The sequence below is a fragment of the Chelonia mydas genome, chromosome 17 (assembly GCF_015237465.2).
Source record: "Chelonia mydas isolate rCheMyd1 chromosome 17, rCheMyd1.pri.v2, whole genome shotgun sequence".
Taxonomy (NCBI): domain Eukaryota; kingdom Metazoa; phylum Chordata; order Testudines; family Cheloniidae; genus Chelonia; species Chelonia mydas.
Window position 1 is genome coordinate 8,277,993 of NC_051257.2, and position 17,973 is coordinate 8,295,965.

At 41.3% G+C, this 17,973-nt stretch overlaps 1 protein-coding gene across 1 annotated transcript; it reads left to right on the forward strand.

Annotated features, from left to right (window-relative positions):
* The first annotated feature begins 18 nt into the window (after nucleotides 1-18).
* Nucleotides 19-6,847, forward strand: SRSF1 (serine and arginine rich splicing factor 1). Its single transcript, XM_027820191.3, is given in 5 exon segments — nucleotides 19-374; nucleotides 1,066-1,250; nucleotides 1,609-1,781; nucleotides 2,026-2,100; nucleotides 2,102-6,847. Coding segments are annotated over 5 exon segments (750 nt in total). The 5' UTR covers nucleotides 19-180; the 3' UTR covers nucleotides 2,225-6,847.
* The last annotated feature ends 11,126 nt before the right edge of the window (nucleotides 6,848-17,973 follow it).

The window sequence follows — 17,973 nt, forward strand, 5'->3', positions numbered from 1 at the left end:
TGCTAGAATCCTTGCGCCTGTGGGGCCGCGCGAGGGAAGCGGCAGTCGCCATTTTGAAGCGGTTGTAGGGAGGCGGCGTGTGTAGCTGCTCCTGAGCGTCCGGCCCGTTCCCGCCGCTTACTTACCCGTTTACTGTCCCAGCTTCGGCTCGTCACCGCCGCAGCCATTGCCGACCCTGCCATGTCCGGAGGGGGCGTGATCCGCGGCCCAGCCGGTAACAACGACTGCCGCATCTACGTGGGGAACCTGCCGCCCGACATCCGCACCAAGGACATCGAGGACGTGTTCTACAAGTACGGGGCCATCCGCGACATCGACCTCAAGAACCGCCGCGGCGGGCCGCCCTTCGCCTTCGTGGAGTTCGAGGACCCCAGGTGAGGCCCCGCCCGAGGACTCCCAGTGAGACCCGCCGCCACCTCCGCGGGGCTCGCCTCCGGGAGCGGGGCCGTTTCCCGAGCCGGGCTACTTCGCCTCCCCCATGGCGGGCAGATCGAGGAGCCCTCAGGGGCCGCTCTGAGTTCCAGGCTTCCCATCGGGGAACCGCTTCGTTGCCGAGATATCGCTACGTCCCCTCCCCGGTGGGAGTGGGGGGAGCTGCTTCCCTGTCGAGACACCGCTACATCCTCTGTCCCTCCTGGTGGGAGACGGGGACACGCTGGCCTGCCAAAACCCCGCTACATCCCGGGGGCACCACTCCCCAGCCCCAGGGACACGCCATGCAGACAGCGCTCCTGCTGGAGGGCCCGGGGACAGATCCTCCTCCCCCCCATGTCTGCCTAGACCTTTCTCCAGCGCCCTCGGCGGGCACCGCCCGGCCTTCGCTTTGCCGTGCTCTCCCCTCAGGTGACTGTCTGCCTCGGCCATGCTGCAATAGCTTATCGCAGAGGGGGACGAGGTGAGCTGGGGCTCGGCCTCAGCTGTTCGGGGCGGGGCTACATGGTGCCTGCTGGTTAGGGCGGGAAAATGGCTGCAAGGAAACAAAGGGAGGGAGGAGGTGCGTTGTCCGGCCTGTGCCTCTGCAGTGCGGTGTGGCTGGGCCTCTGCTCACTCGCCCTTCTCTTGCAGGGATGCGGAGGACGCGGTGTACGGAAGGGATGGGTACGATTATGATGGATATCGTCTGAGGGTGGAGTTTCCCCGAAGCGGCAGAGGCACCGGCAGAGGAGGTGGCGGAGGTGGAGGTGGTGGGGCCCCCAGGGGCAGGTATGGCCCCCCGTCCCGGCGGTCTGAGTATCGAGTGATAGTTTCCGGTAAGTTGCTTAATACTCTTGGTTTGCTCAGGATTATGAGATCGATTCTTATGAGTTCAGTTGTGGCATGTTTACAGTCATTCCTTAATGGCAAAGGATGCTACACTTGTCAATTAGCTATATTGTATTTTGGTATTGTGTGTATTTATTTGTTTAGCATTGTGCTATGCAGCCTCTAAGGAGCATAATAGTGACATTTTTGTATAGTGTGCATATTATATGGGTTCCTGTTGGAAGACATTCTCTCAACTATAGTCGGCAATTCCTTTACCCGGCAGTGGGAGGTGATGCATTGTAAATGGAAAGTAAATAATAAAAGTTTGTATTTGAAGTAATCTGTAACCTGCTTTTTGTTCAGGACTGCCTCCAAGTGGAAGTTGGCAGGATTTAAAGGATCACATGCGTGAAGCAGGTGATGTATGTTATGCTGATGTTTTCCGAGATGGAACTGGTGTCGTGGAGTTTGTACGGAAAGAAGATATGACCTACGCAGTGCGAAAACTGGATAACACTAAATTTAGATCTCATGAGGTAGGTTTCATGCTTTTTGGGGGGCCAGAATTGGATACACAGGGCTTAACAATAGGATTTGAAGGTAAGGACACGAAGTCTCTACTAACATGCAGGTAGCTGAGTCTTTTACAATAAGATTCTCATTTAGAGTTTTGAGATCTATCTCTGTGTTTTTATATCAATGTAATCAGTGTATCAGCATGCCTGAAAAGATAGCTAAAAATCTTAGACCTTTCAATCGAAAGTTCTGTCTATTTAATAGGGAGAAACTGCCTACATCCGTGTTAAAGTTGATGGCCCAAGAAGTCCAAGCTATGGAAGATCTCGGTCACGCAGCCGTAGTCGTAGCAGAAGCCGTAGTCGAAGCAACAGCAGAAGCCGCAGTTATTCCCCAAGAAGAAGCAGAGGATCTCCACGCTACTCTCCCCGTCACAGCAGATCCCGTTCTCGTACATAAATGATTAGTGATGCTCTCTTTTTGTAGAACCCCATGTTGTACACAGTTTTCCTTTACTCAGTACAGTCTTTAATTTTTTAATTCAAACTGTTTTATTCAAATTGGCTGAAGTGTTGAATTGCATTCTTGTGTAATATCCCTAGTGAGTATTTGCTCCTTAACATCAACATTCCCCTCATGTCTTTGGTAAATTGTATTTTAATTGATGTTATAGCCAGGATTGTTTAAATTTAGTTAAAGTTAACTACCCACACTTTGCAGACTGTGGTATTGCTGTGTAAATGTCTCAGTGTTCAGCTATGGTTTATACGAGCTGGGGATGTTGGGATGTTTGTGGTTAACTTGTTTCTTCTGGGGGATCTTATATTTTATCTTGCCTTTTCATGTGTCTTTCTGTAGACATATCTGAAGAGATGGATTAAGAATGCTTTGGATTAAAGGATTGTGGAGCACATGTCAATCATTTTAGGATTGTCAAAAGGAGGATTGAGGAGGATCAGATCAATAATGGAGGCAATGGTATGACTCCAAGTGCTATTGTCACAGATGAAATTGGCAGTATTGACCTTATACCATGGTTAAATAAGTATATACACACACCTTATCTTGTAACTTTTACAGGCATGTTTTAGTTACTGTAGACTACAATTGCTCTTTTCTTTAAAACCATGTTGGCAATTGTGGCTAAATTACTTGCTTTTGTATCTCTATTCCATTCTAGTTTTAAAAAAAAAAATCAGGGAGGGTGGAGTATACTGGTTCAGTTTGTCATGCTGCATTCAATTACAAATGTTAATATGACGTAGTGCTGGTACATTTGTAGATGCAGGGAATCTTGAAACCAGATAGAGTATAATATCAATACTGCTAAAATCTGCATGTCCTCTGTGTGACTGATACAGCGTTGCTATTACATTTTTTTTAAGTATCAGAATGAAAACAAAATATAGAAAACTTGGCTGGGAATAATTCCTTAAATCTCAACCCTTCCCCTTCAGACTAATTCACAGTTGACTCACTAATATGTTTGAAAACTTCAGTTAGTTAATTTTGTTACCTTCCAGATGGGAATACTAGCTTTAGTTTAGACATATAGTAAGTGGATGGCTTTAGTGATAAACTTTTCCAATATCAAAAAAAAATTTTTGCAACCACAAAACCTGTAATACACCTTACAAACAGTGACTATGTTGGCCTTATCAGTTGACATATGTAAATATTAGAATGTTTTCTCCAAATAATTAATATTCCTAAAATTTATCTGAGCATCACCATTCAAAAGTTTGTTTTGGGGAATTGATAGTTATTAATGTACATCTCTTATTAATTGATGGCAAACATAACTAATCATTCCCCAGAATCCTATTTTTTCATTACAGTATCTAACTTTTTGCCTCCTCTTTTTTGGTTTTGCTGGTTATAAAGGTTTGGATTGGAGAGGGCTCACTGGATCCCAATCCTTGGAGCTGGATCATTGGATTCAAATCATAATGTGGATAGGATAGGGAGGCTGAATTACAAGGATTCATGGAGCGGGATCAAATTACCAGGAACATAGGAGTGGATTCCTGCCCCAACCAAACCGCATTCGTGTGGATTTTTTTATTCAACTCAATTGGCTATTCCAAAGATTTTTTTTCCTATTTTTGACGATTGGAGCCCTTAAGATGCACGATGGATTTTTTTTTTTTTCATTTTTTTTCATTTTTTTGGTAAAAGGAGCAAAGCGAGGACCTGGAGAGGTACGCTGGAGCAATCTCCTTGGAAGGATTCAGCACGAGTAGATGGTAAACATTAAAGGGGAAAAGGGGGGTTTGTTTAAAAAAAAAAAAAAATCAGTCATTTCTCTAAATTTAAAGATAAATTGGAGTTAAAGATTAAGTAGGTTTTCAATTGGCTTACTGCCTTTTTTTTCTTTGACAAATAAAATTTTAAAAAAAATTGCATGGTTGTTCTCATTTGTCAAATGTAAGAATCTTAAGGTAGTCATCAAAGTCCTGCCACAATGAACTACAATAAGACTAAAGGTTACACTTAACAGTATTCAGACAAAGGGGCTTTTATTTTGAGTTCCATAAAGGTCCATTTTTTCACACCAACTCTTAATGTTAATAGTTGAGGTTTTAAGCAGGTCGCTTCTTTTTAACTTTTAGGATTATATAGAGGATTTCTTAATTTGAAGAGAATACTGTGACGCATATTTTATAGAAAATGTTTTGATCAGTCACTCTTAACTGATCAAGCTCACTGAAATTTTTTTCTTTTAAAATGAAGACAACCAAGGTTGGAATGGTATGGTAAGATTTTTAATGTTATAAACTGTTGTATCTGTTCTTGCTATTGTAATCTGATAGTTTATTGCCTCTAAAGCATCAATCTCTTGCAAAATGGACATAGATTAGTTATTGAGGGTATACAGGAAAAAAGCACAAGTTTTAGCCAAGTTAACAAAACTTCTTAGCAACAACTTTTTAAAGACAAAAGATGTAGACAAACTTTTTTAGGGGACCATGCTATAAAGAGCGAGCTTGGTTGTAATCCTGATGAAAGTAAATAACTATATGGTAGGAAGGACTAAAATATGCTTCAGACTGTTAAAATAAAATGCTAAGTAGTTTAGATAATTGGGGAATTACAAATATTCAACTGGACTTCATATATAATTAATATGTGTGAAGATTAAATATTATAGGTTGTCAAGAAGAAATCCCGAGAGGGTTAAACTTGTAATTAAACCATGATTGTATTGCAGGCTGTTGAGTAACGACGTGTGGGTCTGTTACTTAGCTCCAGGCTAAGTCCTTTTAATTCCCACGGTGTGTCATTGTAGAACACACTCTTTGGTGTATCCGAATGTGACATTAAACTTTTCTAAATGCCTACAAAACGTATAGCCATGTATCATCAGAACTAGTTCACAGCCAAATTTATCTCCTTTTAAAACTTGCTATTACTTAAATTTAAATATGAATACAATATACACTATCAATAAAATCACTATATAAAAGCCATTGTGAAATGGAGTGCTGAGAGTAAGCAAGAGCGGGGGTGCAATATGTAAGATGTAATCACTGAGTAAAGATCAGAATGCTCACAGGATTAAGGTTAAATAAGATGCCAAAATAGATTTACCTAGTCTGATTTATAACCCTTGCACAGATGGGTTTCATAACCAACACTGACAGGAGAGCTGTCATACTATTAATTTTAAACAGACTAATGGTGTAAATATATGTTAAGATTTGATTCCCTTCAGAGGTGGTTGTAGGTTGTTTCCGGATGGCAGGGAGGGCTAGCATCCAGACTGGAGTGATCAAGATGACAAGTACATTTCATTTCAAGGTGAGAATCTAGATTTTTATTCCATTAAATAGACTTGTGGGCACTGTTTTAATATGAAATTACTGGCATCAGTGACATTACTTTGTAAAGTGTAATGTGTGTGCTTCACAAATTTGGCACAATCTATACTGCATAAATGAGACTGGAATTTCTACTTGTTTATAGATACTGTTGTAGAGCTTCTCAGATGACAATGAGTAAAAGCATCCATGTGGGAGGGGGATATAAATTCAAGTAGAAAGCATATCACAATTGGGGTTTTAAAACTTTATATAGTAATCCTATATTGGGGTGCAAGAGAGAGCAACATTACAAGTAATTTTCATATACTTCTAAAGGAAGTTGGGGGAGCAGGGATGTTTACTAGAGGAAGTACGGAATGATGGCAGCCCAGGAATGCTGTCATGATGTGTGACAATACAGCCCATTGTCCTTTGGCATTGCTTTGTGCTAGAGAATGGCATGAGGTTAATCCTGGTAGGGAAGCTGACATTTTTAAAGGGCTATTTTAAAAAAGAAATCTGCCAAGAAGTTGAAAGTGACCTGACTTGCACTTCCCAGCAGTCTGAAAATTTGACAGGTAAGCAACATGTCTGAATAAATATACAGTGAGTTTTACAGTACATACTGGAAACCCATTTTTTAAACTGCTTCATGTGCAATTAAGCTATAGATGTTAAATACTTGAAAATCATTTGCTTCCAGGGTTATCTCAAAGTGGTTTGCAATCAAAGTACACTTAGCCCTAGTGAAAGACAACCACCATGGAATGGAGGGCAGATGTGTACTGGCACCCTCTATGCCAGGAGGAGGAGGAGGACTTATTGGCCTGTTGGCTTAATATAAACACCTGCGCTTTAAAAAAATATTGCCATGGGCTTTTTTAGGTCCATGTGAAGCAGACAATACTTTCCTTAAAGAATCGCTCAGCAGCGTACTTCTAAAAGGTTGGAGGATGTTAACCTCTCCTAGTTTAAACAGAACAGCAGCATCTATTCTTTCATATATAAACTTAAATAGAAAGAAATGGAATAATTCTGAAGATGTTTCTTTCTTTCCTGCTGACTGCTGAAGAGAGATGATTCAATGGATTGGGTACAGGACATGGCAACTGGTGTTCCCTATTCCTGTGTCTTCCATAAGTTTCCTATGTGGTAGTGGGCAAATCATTTTAATTTCCATTTTCTTTGTAACATGGAGACAATATGTACCTCACTACAGTGTTGAGGCACTGATGTTTGTAAAGCACTTTGAGATCCTGAAATAAAATTGTTGTTATGCAAAATACTCTTTTCTTTCAATATTTCAAAAAGGATGTTTTCCAATCTCTTCTACAATTCTTTTAGCCAAAATACACAACTAATGGACTACAGTAGCTTACTGACCTACAATTAGAGAAGGGTTTAAACTCTTAGAGCTAGGAAAAGTGTTATATGGACTTGGTCTGTGTGACTCTGTCCTCTCCTGTATCCATCGGTGTCCTTGCATGCTGTCTTCGTATCATGTCTCTTTGGCTCCTTTCCTTTGACACCATTGTTACCTAGACTGGAGGAGACATGTAGACACCTGGACTATCAATAGAGTAAGGTTACACAAGTTGTGGCAGCCGGAGTATGCTCACCTTTAGACTTTCCTTGGGATCACATGCTTTGTGTTAAACCATGTGACTCTTGCACTTCCTAAAATTCAGGGTGAAGTTTCCAGTCATGCCTTGGGTATACGTATTCTCCAAAGATAATAGAAGGATAAAGTTTAAATTAATGTGAAGATTTAAACAGACTGTTTTCATGGGGAGGGAAATGTAACTTAAAGCTGCCCGCATGGCTTTGTTTTCCATATGAAGAACAACAACTCTTTTGCTTCCATTGGAGAAATATGCCATCATTTTGTTAACATCAGTTATAAATATGATCTTCCCCTTTTTATGATCTAATGGCCATGCAAGGAAAACTTCACTGAGTTTTGAGCATCTTTCTCTCCCAGCAGTGCATGGTAGAGTTTGGAATGTGCTCTTTTTCTGCATTCCTGCATGTAAATCTTTTCAGATATCAAAAGTAGCAGCATCGCAATCTCAGTGTGATCTGCTGAGAGGTAATTTCTTTCTCTCACACAGTTTCTGGGTTTTATCCCTGTTCTTTGCAGTTGCTTGTTTGTAATAGAATACACAGTGAAGTACGTTATGTACAGAGTTGTGCTGGGGGGGGAGGGATTTTTTAAAAACTGGGGTTGATGCTACTGCAATATGGACTCTACCACTGGCTGGTTGGAAAATGTGGAGTCATTCCTTCCCCCCCACGCCCAATACCAGATGGGGGAAAAATCAGCTTCTTTGGTGAAAAATTTAACACTGAGAACTTTATAAATCTTTCACAAAATACTTCCTCATTTCAGTTTGAAACCGAACATTTCAGCTACAGTGCCTCATGGATTTGTAGTTCAGGTGCCTAATGTCCTCAGTCTTCTCTGAGCTGGGCACTCTCTAGCCAGACAACATCTCCAGTGATGCACCTTGGCTGCTTCTCATGCTGAATCACAGTGGTGCATCATGAGAATGCCTACCTGAGGTGTATGAACAGAGTTGTAGCCTATGTGGTGGGGAACCTGACCCATAAAGGAGAATGGAGGCATGAGGCACCATGACAATATTTCCCATTTAAAATTCTTACAGTGTTTTTTTAAAAGTCAGAATTTCCTCTGGAAAGCCCTTCTGGAGGGGGGAAAAAATGTTGAATCCACAAAAATTGGCAAGTGAGCCTATCTAAAAGCATTCATGCCATTCAATGCAAACTACGTACTTGTCTCTTTTGTCTGACATGGTGAGATCACACTTCAAAGTTTTTCATCCTGGTTGTGCCAAATAAAACATCTGGGTGGACTTGCCAAATGAACTGCTAAGATTAGACTTCATTTTAAAATGATTAATAAAATATTGGTTCTCTTTTCTGATGTGTTTAACTAGAAAAGCAACATGACCGAGAATGGATCCCTATCCTTTTACATGCTGTTTGTATTCTGTAGTATTTTTGCTCACTGATACAATTTTGGTTGACTGCATTTCTTGTAGTAGAACATCCAAGTGTTGGTTGCCACTGGGAACATAAGTCTTGGAGTTCCGTAAGAGACTTTATCATGGATGCTTCATCAATTAATTCCCCCCACCCCCTTCAAATCTGCATTCCTCAATTGTCTGACTTCCTGCAATTTAATTTACATCTCAGTGCAGAGTTAAGTGGTGGTACATGTTTCATGCCCCCTGCTTGCCCCAACTTAGTTATTTCCCTGTTCCATAGGTTTTTGTCTTGATCAAATTTATCCACCCTCTAATAAATCTGAAACTAAATGGTTCTTCACTAATATTGCTAATATGATTATTGGTTTTGAATCCTTTGGGGAAAATGCCAAATTACTTTAATGTATCCCTGAATCTTGCTTGGTAATAGCTTGTTTAGACTTGTCACTCACAAACTACTTTGTGGATAAGTCATAGATAGATTTGATACTTGTAGTGTCCACTGTATACAGTGCAGAACATCCCTAGTCATAATATCTAAATTGAGTAGTGTAATTAAAACAGTGTTTGGTTTCGTAGCTTTACTTTTTAACTAACACAATGAAAATAGAAAATATACACTTCCAACCAAACATACTTATGTTCATTCCAGTTAACACACAACCTAAATTAACTTCAATTTAAAATATAATTTGTTTAAAATTGACAATAACTATGCATACAGTTATGAATGAATTAGTTGAAGGCCAAGTTCTGTGCACATGAACCAACTAATATTTGCAACATTCCCTCTTAAATAGGTATGCCAATTCATAGATGAGGAACAGAACAGGTTAAGTGACGTGCTTCTTACGCCAACACTGCAGAATTGGTTTGAAACTAGACAAGAAGTCTGAGTTATGATGTCATTACATAATCCACTATTCAGCCACTACTCGAAGCAGAGTTTAATGTTTGAAACATCTTTAGTGCACAAAATCACAGCAGTGGCACTAACATATAGTCATTAAAAATTTGAGACGGGCATAGTTTGCATGAGTAATTACCTCTCCATTTTAATACTCTTACTTTGTCCTTTAACCCACTTTTATATTGGCAAGTGGTTTAGCTAAATCTTCAAGCTTCTGGTCCATCATAAAGTGAACGGTAAGTTTCCTGACATCCAGTCCAGTAACTTTATCTGCTAGACCTCATTGGTTTGAGTTCCAAGATTTTTGGTTCGTCTCTATTTAATTGTAGTATTTGCAGTTCTTCAACATAGTTTTCTGTAAGTCTAGGCATTTTCTTTGTCAAATGACCTGATTGAACTTTGTCAGTTATTGATCATCTAGGTCAAATATTAAATCACTAAACAGGCACCAGTAAAAACATACTACTGTCACAGGGTGGATTTTAACCTGTGTCCTTTTATCTTATTACCACTCTCTGATGGTTCCCTATTATAGCTGTGCACATCTGTACATTCTCTCGAAAAACAATGCAGTGTCTACTCAATTTATTTGTAAAGGACAAGTTGGACTGTGTAATCTTAAGTGCATTCTGAGCCTTTATCACAGGTCTGACAATTGTCACATAATTTTATGACATAAAATTAATTCTACATAGACTCTTCAGTGTTAATGTAAATAGAATAACTTGGCAAAAGAGGACAATGAGGAATACATTTTAGAAACAGGGCTTCAGGTCCCATGCCTCGTAACTCATCCCTGTAAATAGCACATTCGTTTACTATGACCTCACTCCCTTTTGCATGTTGTTGGAATTGTGTATGTCTTTGAGAATGTGGGGAAGAGTGTTTATAAGGCTCTGAGTTTTGGATTATGGGCTACACACTTTGCTTCTAATCTCAGGTCTGCTTCTGACTCACTGTGTGGCCTTGTGTAGTTCTTTAGAATCATATGTGCTTTCTGCTAATCCCTGTGTACTGGCTTGTGATTAACCATACAGGCTGCTAGACACATTAATGGACAAATATGGATTATTCTGAAGAAAATTCCTTCATAAATGCCAAACAAATAATTATTTACTTTCTGAGGGGTTTTTTCTTTTAATTTAAAGAAAAGGACAAACAAAATAGGGCAATTAGAGTTCGGGAAGGGTAGAAAAACAAATGAAATCCTTCTTTGGATGGTAGAGCCATCTAGTGGGCAAGATCGGTGATATTCAAATAACTTTTTTAAAAGGTGTGTTTTTGTTTTTTGCTGTTGTGTGATTTAAAAAGACAACTTGAACTTTAAGTTAGTGTTCTGTTTTATTACATTCTCTAAAAGAGGAATGTGTGGGAAAACTCAGGTTGATGGTAAGTTGCCACACTGTAATGGAAAGGTGTGTGTCTGAAATCTTAACGCATACAACCTGTCAGCCGAACTCCTTGTTCGGGAGTTAAACAGATGTTAACAAAAGCAAACACCAATTTTAACAGTCACCCTAAAATCCTCCTCACAGCCTCTCAGCTTTCATTCTCTCATATCACGTTTCTAGTTCTTAAGTTGCTATTTGAGTTTTTCAGGGTAGCCAAGAAATGACTGACTAATGTAAAAAGTAAGTGTTGCTGTCTGGTGGGGGAAGACTTCCTTTATTAAGAGCTTTCTAAAACTAAAGAAATGGAAAAACTGGCCCGAAGTCTCTTTTTATACGCTTCCCTAGGCAGATGATATACTGGGAAAACAGCTAAATATTTTAATAAACATAACCACGCTACATAATACATAAATGTTAGTTTAGCTTCTGTGTCCATAGGGCAGGGCTGTATCCAGCTATCCAGCAAATACTTTTACATCTGTGTTGTAGTTTGCCTCTAGTAGCTATAGCTGCTGCTATTAAATAAAATGTTATCAGAAACTCCACGTTTACAATTCACTAAGAAAATACCTCTATCTGACCTTTAGAGACTACTTGTTCGCTAAGGAACCAGATGGATTTATATACATATTTGTTTTCTTCAGCACAGCAATGCACCAGCTATTTTTTCCAAATACCCATGCTGCGTGTTCAATGATAGCTTTTACCCCAGAGTTCCCAGAACTCTTCTGTAGAATACTTGTCAGTGGTTTTCAGACTACTACCTGGTCACATTGTGCTGTCTGTCCTTATTACTAAATGAGAACAGAATAGGCCAGGGGTTCTCAAACTTCATTGCACCCTGACCCCTTTCTAACAACAAAAATTGCTGCCTGACCCCAGGATGGGGGGTGGGGACTGAAGCCTGAGCCCAAGGGCTTCAGCAAGTCTAAGCCAGCCCTGGTGATTCCATTAAAACGGGGTCACAACCCACAATTTGAGAACTGCTGGAATAGGGGATGAAATGAACAGAAAAAGGAAACAGTGCAAAATGAAATTATAACTTTCAAAAAAGACAAACACATTCTTGCATTAGAGCTTTGAAAAATTCTAAGGCTTCATAAACTTCTTTACTTTTCTACAATGATGGTTAAAGTAGGGGGGTGACTCCCCCCTCCTACCATTTCAGTTAAACCACCATAGTGCAGACACTTTACAAGTGCAGATGTGCTTGTTCTGGTGCAACTTACTCTTCTTCCCATATAAGAATATAGTATTCCAATCTGAACCCATTTATACCAGTATAACTATCCACAGGTAAGCTGGCCTGATGTAAGTAATTGAATAGGGAGGCTGTGGGGAAGAGGTCTGAGGGGGAACCCCCACACCACAGTACGGGAGGAGTGGCTGTACCACTGCAGCTAAAGTGACGCAGCTTTTCTCTGTAGACAGATAATTGCTACAGTCTCCACTAAGCTGTTCCATGATTGGAAAGGAGGTCGTGAGATCACAAATGGGAGGGGAAGCGCTAAGAAGGGGAGCGAGTCCTGTTAATTGTGATTGAGGGTGGTTCACTAGACACTGCTACCATATGGTCTGCGCTGTAAAGAAACTCACCATAATCCTGTCAGATTCCTACTGTCTTCGACTCAATGTATTTGAAACTCTGCTACTATTTATCATAAGAACCCTAGGAGGTATTTAACTTGGTATTATTTTTACTGTGCTGAGGGGGGAAGAGCCTGATTTGCCCAAGATTGCACTATGTGTTAGTGGAAGAGCAGGGAATAGAACACACATCTGACTAAGGCTGGTGCTTTAAAGATGTGACCACACTTTTTCAGCACACTGTTAACCTTTCACATATACTACAAACCATTCCCTGCCCACTGAAGAGGAGTTGGCCTGAGATTGGTGAAGGAGAAGTGGATAGTGCCAGGCAGAGCCTTGTCTTTTTATCAATGATTATGATAAATCCGTGATGCTTATTAACCAGTGGAACAAACTAGCAAGGGAGTTGGAAGATTCTCCACTCCTTGAAGTCTTCAAATCAAGACTGGCTACCTTTCTGAAAGATACACTTTTTTCAGACACAAATTACTAGGCTCAATACAGGAATAACCATGAAATTCTATGACCTGTGTTACATAGGTCAAATTGAGTGAATTTATGAATGAAACAACTGTAAATGTAAGTTTTTAATGAATGGAATAGATGCACCAAGCAAAGAAGAGGCACTTCCTTTTTTCCCAAAGTTGCAGAAATACAGATCTGTATTGTACTGCCATAATGCCTACCAATTCCAGACCATTTCACTAAACCCTATCCAAAAACCCGGGCGATCCCTGATTCAAAGAACTTAAAATCAAAGCATAACTCTAGAACAAGTGTTTTGGGGAGTGTTACAGGGCACAGGTAAGTGCTGTTCTGTTTATTGTACATTTTCAATTATTTTGCACACATGCTAGAAAGATAATGATTTGTTATACATCAGCTTCCCTAAGTAATGTGAAAAGGAGTAATTGTGGCACCTTAGAGACTAACAAATTTATTTGAGCATAAGCTTTCGTGAGCAACAGCTCACTTCATCGGATGCATGCAGTGGAAAATACAGTGGGGAGATTTTATATACACAGAGAACATGAAACAATGGGTGTTACTATACACACTGTAACAAGAGTGATCAGGTAAGGTGAGCTATTACCAGCACTAATGTATATCTGCTTCTTCTAAAGCAAATACACTCAATAGCAATCTGCCAAAAATTAGAAAAGAATAAAATAAGATCATCTCATCCACTCAGTGGCCATGTGGAAAAATAAGATAAAAGTGATGGTGCAATTTTTAGAACCTGCAAACAATACACGAGCAGCACTATGTGACACATCCAGAGGAAGAGGCTGCAATGGAGAAATGAACAATTTATATATTTCAGCTCTCTCTCAAAGTGTAGTAGAAAGGTCGATATTAACCCCCTTTATGCAGATTAGGAAAGGGAGGTGCAGAAATCACGTGATTTACCCATATCACTGTCAGTGATGGAGCTAGGTATACAGCCCAGTTCGTGTATCATATGACAGCCAACAGGAAATAGAAGAGCACCTCTCAACTAATTTAGGCCTCCAATTCATGGTTGTTGGTTTTGTTTTATTTTAAATAAAGGGCATGGAGTGTGAGGAAATGGATTAAAAACTCTAATCAAATTTTTATTTTTTATTCATTTTTAATATTTAAACATTTGGCTACAGTGTTAAAAACACAATAGGATTGTATCATGTGTTCCACTCAAACTGTAAGTTCAAAATTGGACACGAAAGAAGCCAGCCCAATCACGCCTTTGTTTGCAAGAGAGGGAATAAAAGTGACATTATGGGAAAGAACTCTCCCTGTGACTAAGAAATAACCCTCAAGTGTTACAAGCAGTAAAAAGTAAAGGAATGGGGGGGAGGGAGGTAAAAAAAAGCCCTGGGAGGCTTTTGAGGAGGAGGGCCATGGAGTGAAAGGGGACAAAGCTGAGATTCACAAGGACATCAAAGGCAAGAGAAGATTAGTGAGGATGGCTAGAATTCCACTGGAAACAGGAAAGGGTTTCTGTAGCAGGTGTGGCAAAGTGAACTGAGAAAACCAGACAATAGAAGTCAGTGCAGCATGGAGTCTGCTCTACACCATGAAATAGGGAGAATGAAAAACAACATGATCTATAAAACAGGCTTTCTACCTCTTGTCTCTCTCATTAGACACAGACAAACAGCCTCATTGAACATGCAAGACCTTTAGAAGCCTTGTCGGCTTTCCATTCCCCTTCTTAGGATTATACATACTGTAGGATCCACAGAAGTTAAGTGATGGAACAACAAACTATGTAATCTATAATATATAAAATCATCCATCTCCCTACAAGTGAAGAATACAGTCCACTGAGAGAGATTTATAGATATTAGACTGAAAATATTTTTGATTGTCCTGCTATTAATAAAAATACAGAAGGGAATTACGATGTTTAAGTTTAGGAAAACTGCATATATGTTAAATGTAAATTGAGTAAAACTTTGCACATACAGCCCTTTTCTTAAAGCAGTTTTAAAAACTAGTCAATTCTACCTATCTCTTTTCCCATTTTACATATGGAGAAACAAGCATGGGGAACTTATGTGACTTACTCAAAGTCCCAGAGCCTGACTGTGGCAGAATACGGAAGAGAACCTGGGTGTCAAGCCCCATCTTACGTTCTAACCTCTAGACAGCACTCTTCACCAGCCTCACTAGTATGTAAATAGAATGTGATGGAAGGCAGTCGCTCAGACTGAGCATTTAAGGGTCTAGAAAGAGACAAAGGTTGATTTCTATGGTTTTGGTCAGGAACCTCATAACTTTTCCCTACTTTGTCATAAGGTAGCCTCATTCAGATTCAAGGGGTCATAACATTTCCAACTACTGTTGTTGGTTTAGGGACTTTGGATCAGATTTACAAGGGTAATTAGGTGTCTAAAGATGCAGATAGGTGCCTAGTGGGATTTTCAGAAGAACCTCTTTGCATCTTTAGGTGACCAAATACCTTTATAAATCTGGTCCTTTAGTAATATTCCCCCTTGGCTAATAGTAACTGCCTCGGGAATGAGAAACAGTGCTCTCATCGTATCTCTGTGCAGAAGGTAACCCATCCTGGTGCTGGAAGAGCAAGCTGAGCATACACACACAAAAATTGACAGCAGCAGCGTGTACAGGAGGGGACTGTTTGTAGGCTGACTGAAAAGATAAGTTTTACAGCTGGAGAAGTGGAAGTGAGCAGAAGGTAGGTAACTTGCCCAAGATTACAAAGTTAGAGGAGAACCTCAAAGTCCTGACCCCCAGTCCTCTGCTCTTACTGTTGGGCCACCCTGTAATAGGTTTTGGAGCTACCAAGTAAACAAACTGTCTTTTCCCTGCCAAAAAAGTCAATCTTTAGCAAGAATATTCTCAAAAAATGTGCTGAAATTACTGTTCCAATAAGTAATATCATAGCTACAATTACCCATGGTGATTGATTTTCCCAGTGCTGGTCATTATACAATCCTGATTATTACTCTCTTAATCACAATAATAATCCTATTTTCTTTTCAACAGTTCCTCTTGCTGTCTCCATTATGTGTCCATACTGCATTTCCCACATTCCTTTTCCCCATTTCCCCTCCCCGCAATGCACATGCATCCACCTCAAGCTTGTCTTTGAGGACTTCAGAAAAGCAAAAAGTCAAGAAGCTCTTTCAAAAATCCCTACCGAGTCTTGTTAATGAAGCTTCTTTTCTCTGAGTAGCTTCTTGCTGCTTCTTCATTGAGTTCAATAATGCTTCACCAGAGTAATTCAACCACCTTTGCTGGTAATTTCCTGCATCCTGTTTTCCTCTTGAAAAGTGGGATGATGTTCCAGACAGCCTAATTGTAAAGAAAAGATGACGTTCTCCACAGAGCTTTCAGAAACATCAGCCTTCCTATGATAATGGTGTGGCTGCATTTTTTTTGTTAGCAGGATCTCCTAGAGACCTTGAGCCACTGGAAACGAGTGAGATGCAGTGTACAAATGATGCCTTCATTTCCTCCTGGGAGAAACACGTTAGTTGATTGACTGTAGGCGTTGTGTTTCATGAGAGCAGAGACAATGATTGCTGTGCATACAACTGGGCAACTGTCAAATTCTTTTTCTAGGAGCTAGATCTTTTGTGTCTTTGGTTCCCCCCCCCCCCTTATTATCCTCTTTTACAGACATGCACACCTTTCCTTTTAGCTATCATCTCTCCTCGCCCAGGAGGATTCAATGGGTCACCCTTTGGAGCATGTCCGATATGCTTATTAATTGGCTTGGAATGGCAACCCTGAGCAGTGATTTTCCAACTGTGGGTGGCAGAATGGAAGGGACTGGGTCACGGCAGCTCTGGTCAGCACCGCCGACCGGGCCATTAAAAATCTCGTCGGCGGTGCTGCCCGGCTAAGGCAGGCTAGTTCCTACCTGTTCTGACACCGCGCTGCGCCCTGGAAGCAGCCAGCAGCAGGTCTGGCTCTTAGACAGGGGGGCCACAGGGCTCTGCATGTTGCCCCCACCCCGAGCACCGGCTCCGCACTCCCATTGGCCAAGGGGGGCGGTGCCCGCCGGTGAGAGCTGTGCGCCTCTGCCTAGGAGGCGGACCTGCTGCTGGCCACTTCCAGGGCGCAGCGCGGTCCATGGTGCCTGGACAGGCAGGAAGCCTGCCTTAGCACCCCCACTGCGCCGCTGACCAGGAGCCGCCCGAGGTAAGGCCGCGCCCCAACCCTGCACCCCAATCCCCTGCCCCAGCCCTGAGCCCCCCCCAACCCAGATCCCCTTCCTGCACCCCTAATCCCCGGCCCCACCCCAGGGCCTGCACCCCCAGCCCAGAGCCCTGACCCCCTTCTGCACCCCAACCCCCTGCCCCAGCCCAGAGCCCCCTCCCGTACCCTGAACCCCTCATTCCTGGCTCCAACCCGCAGCCCTCACCCCCACACCCCAACCCTCTGCCCCAGCCCTGAGCCCCTCCCACACCCCAAACCCCTCATCCCCTGCTCCGTTGGGCTGTGGGCATCAGCAATTTTCTTCAACTGGGTCACCAGAAAAAAAGTTTGAAAACCACTGGTGTAGAGGACGTTTTACTTGACCCCAGCTGATGTCCTGGAAAATGAAGAGGGAGAGAGAGCCTTTAGCATGTTTATATTCTATACAGCAGTGGTTCTCCAGCCGCTGTCAGCCACAGCTGCAGCCCATGTGACATCCTCAGGGTCATGCAGATAGTATATATATTGTGTGGATGCGGCCCACATAACGCACAGAGAGCTGCATAGGAACACTGCTGGCCCAACAGGAGATATTATCCATTAGAATAGCTAGTACTTTCTTCAAAACTTAAATTGCTGTTCTTGTCCCAATAAGTTCCTGCAATAGTAAGTCCCCACATTGCTTCCTTTTATCCATTATTAAATATGTCTCCTTTTAACTTCACTGAATAATTGAAAAAGGAGAGACCAGATTGCAAAGAAGAAAATAAATAAGACATGGAATTAAGAACATGACTAAAGGAAACTGCTCATTGAGAATAAATTCTTAGGAATGTATTCTCAATTTATTTATACACTCA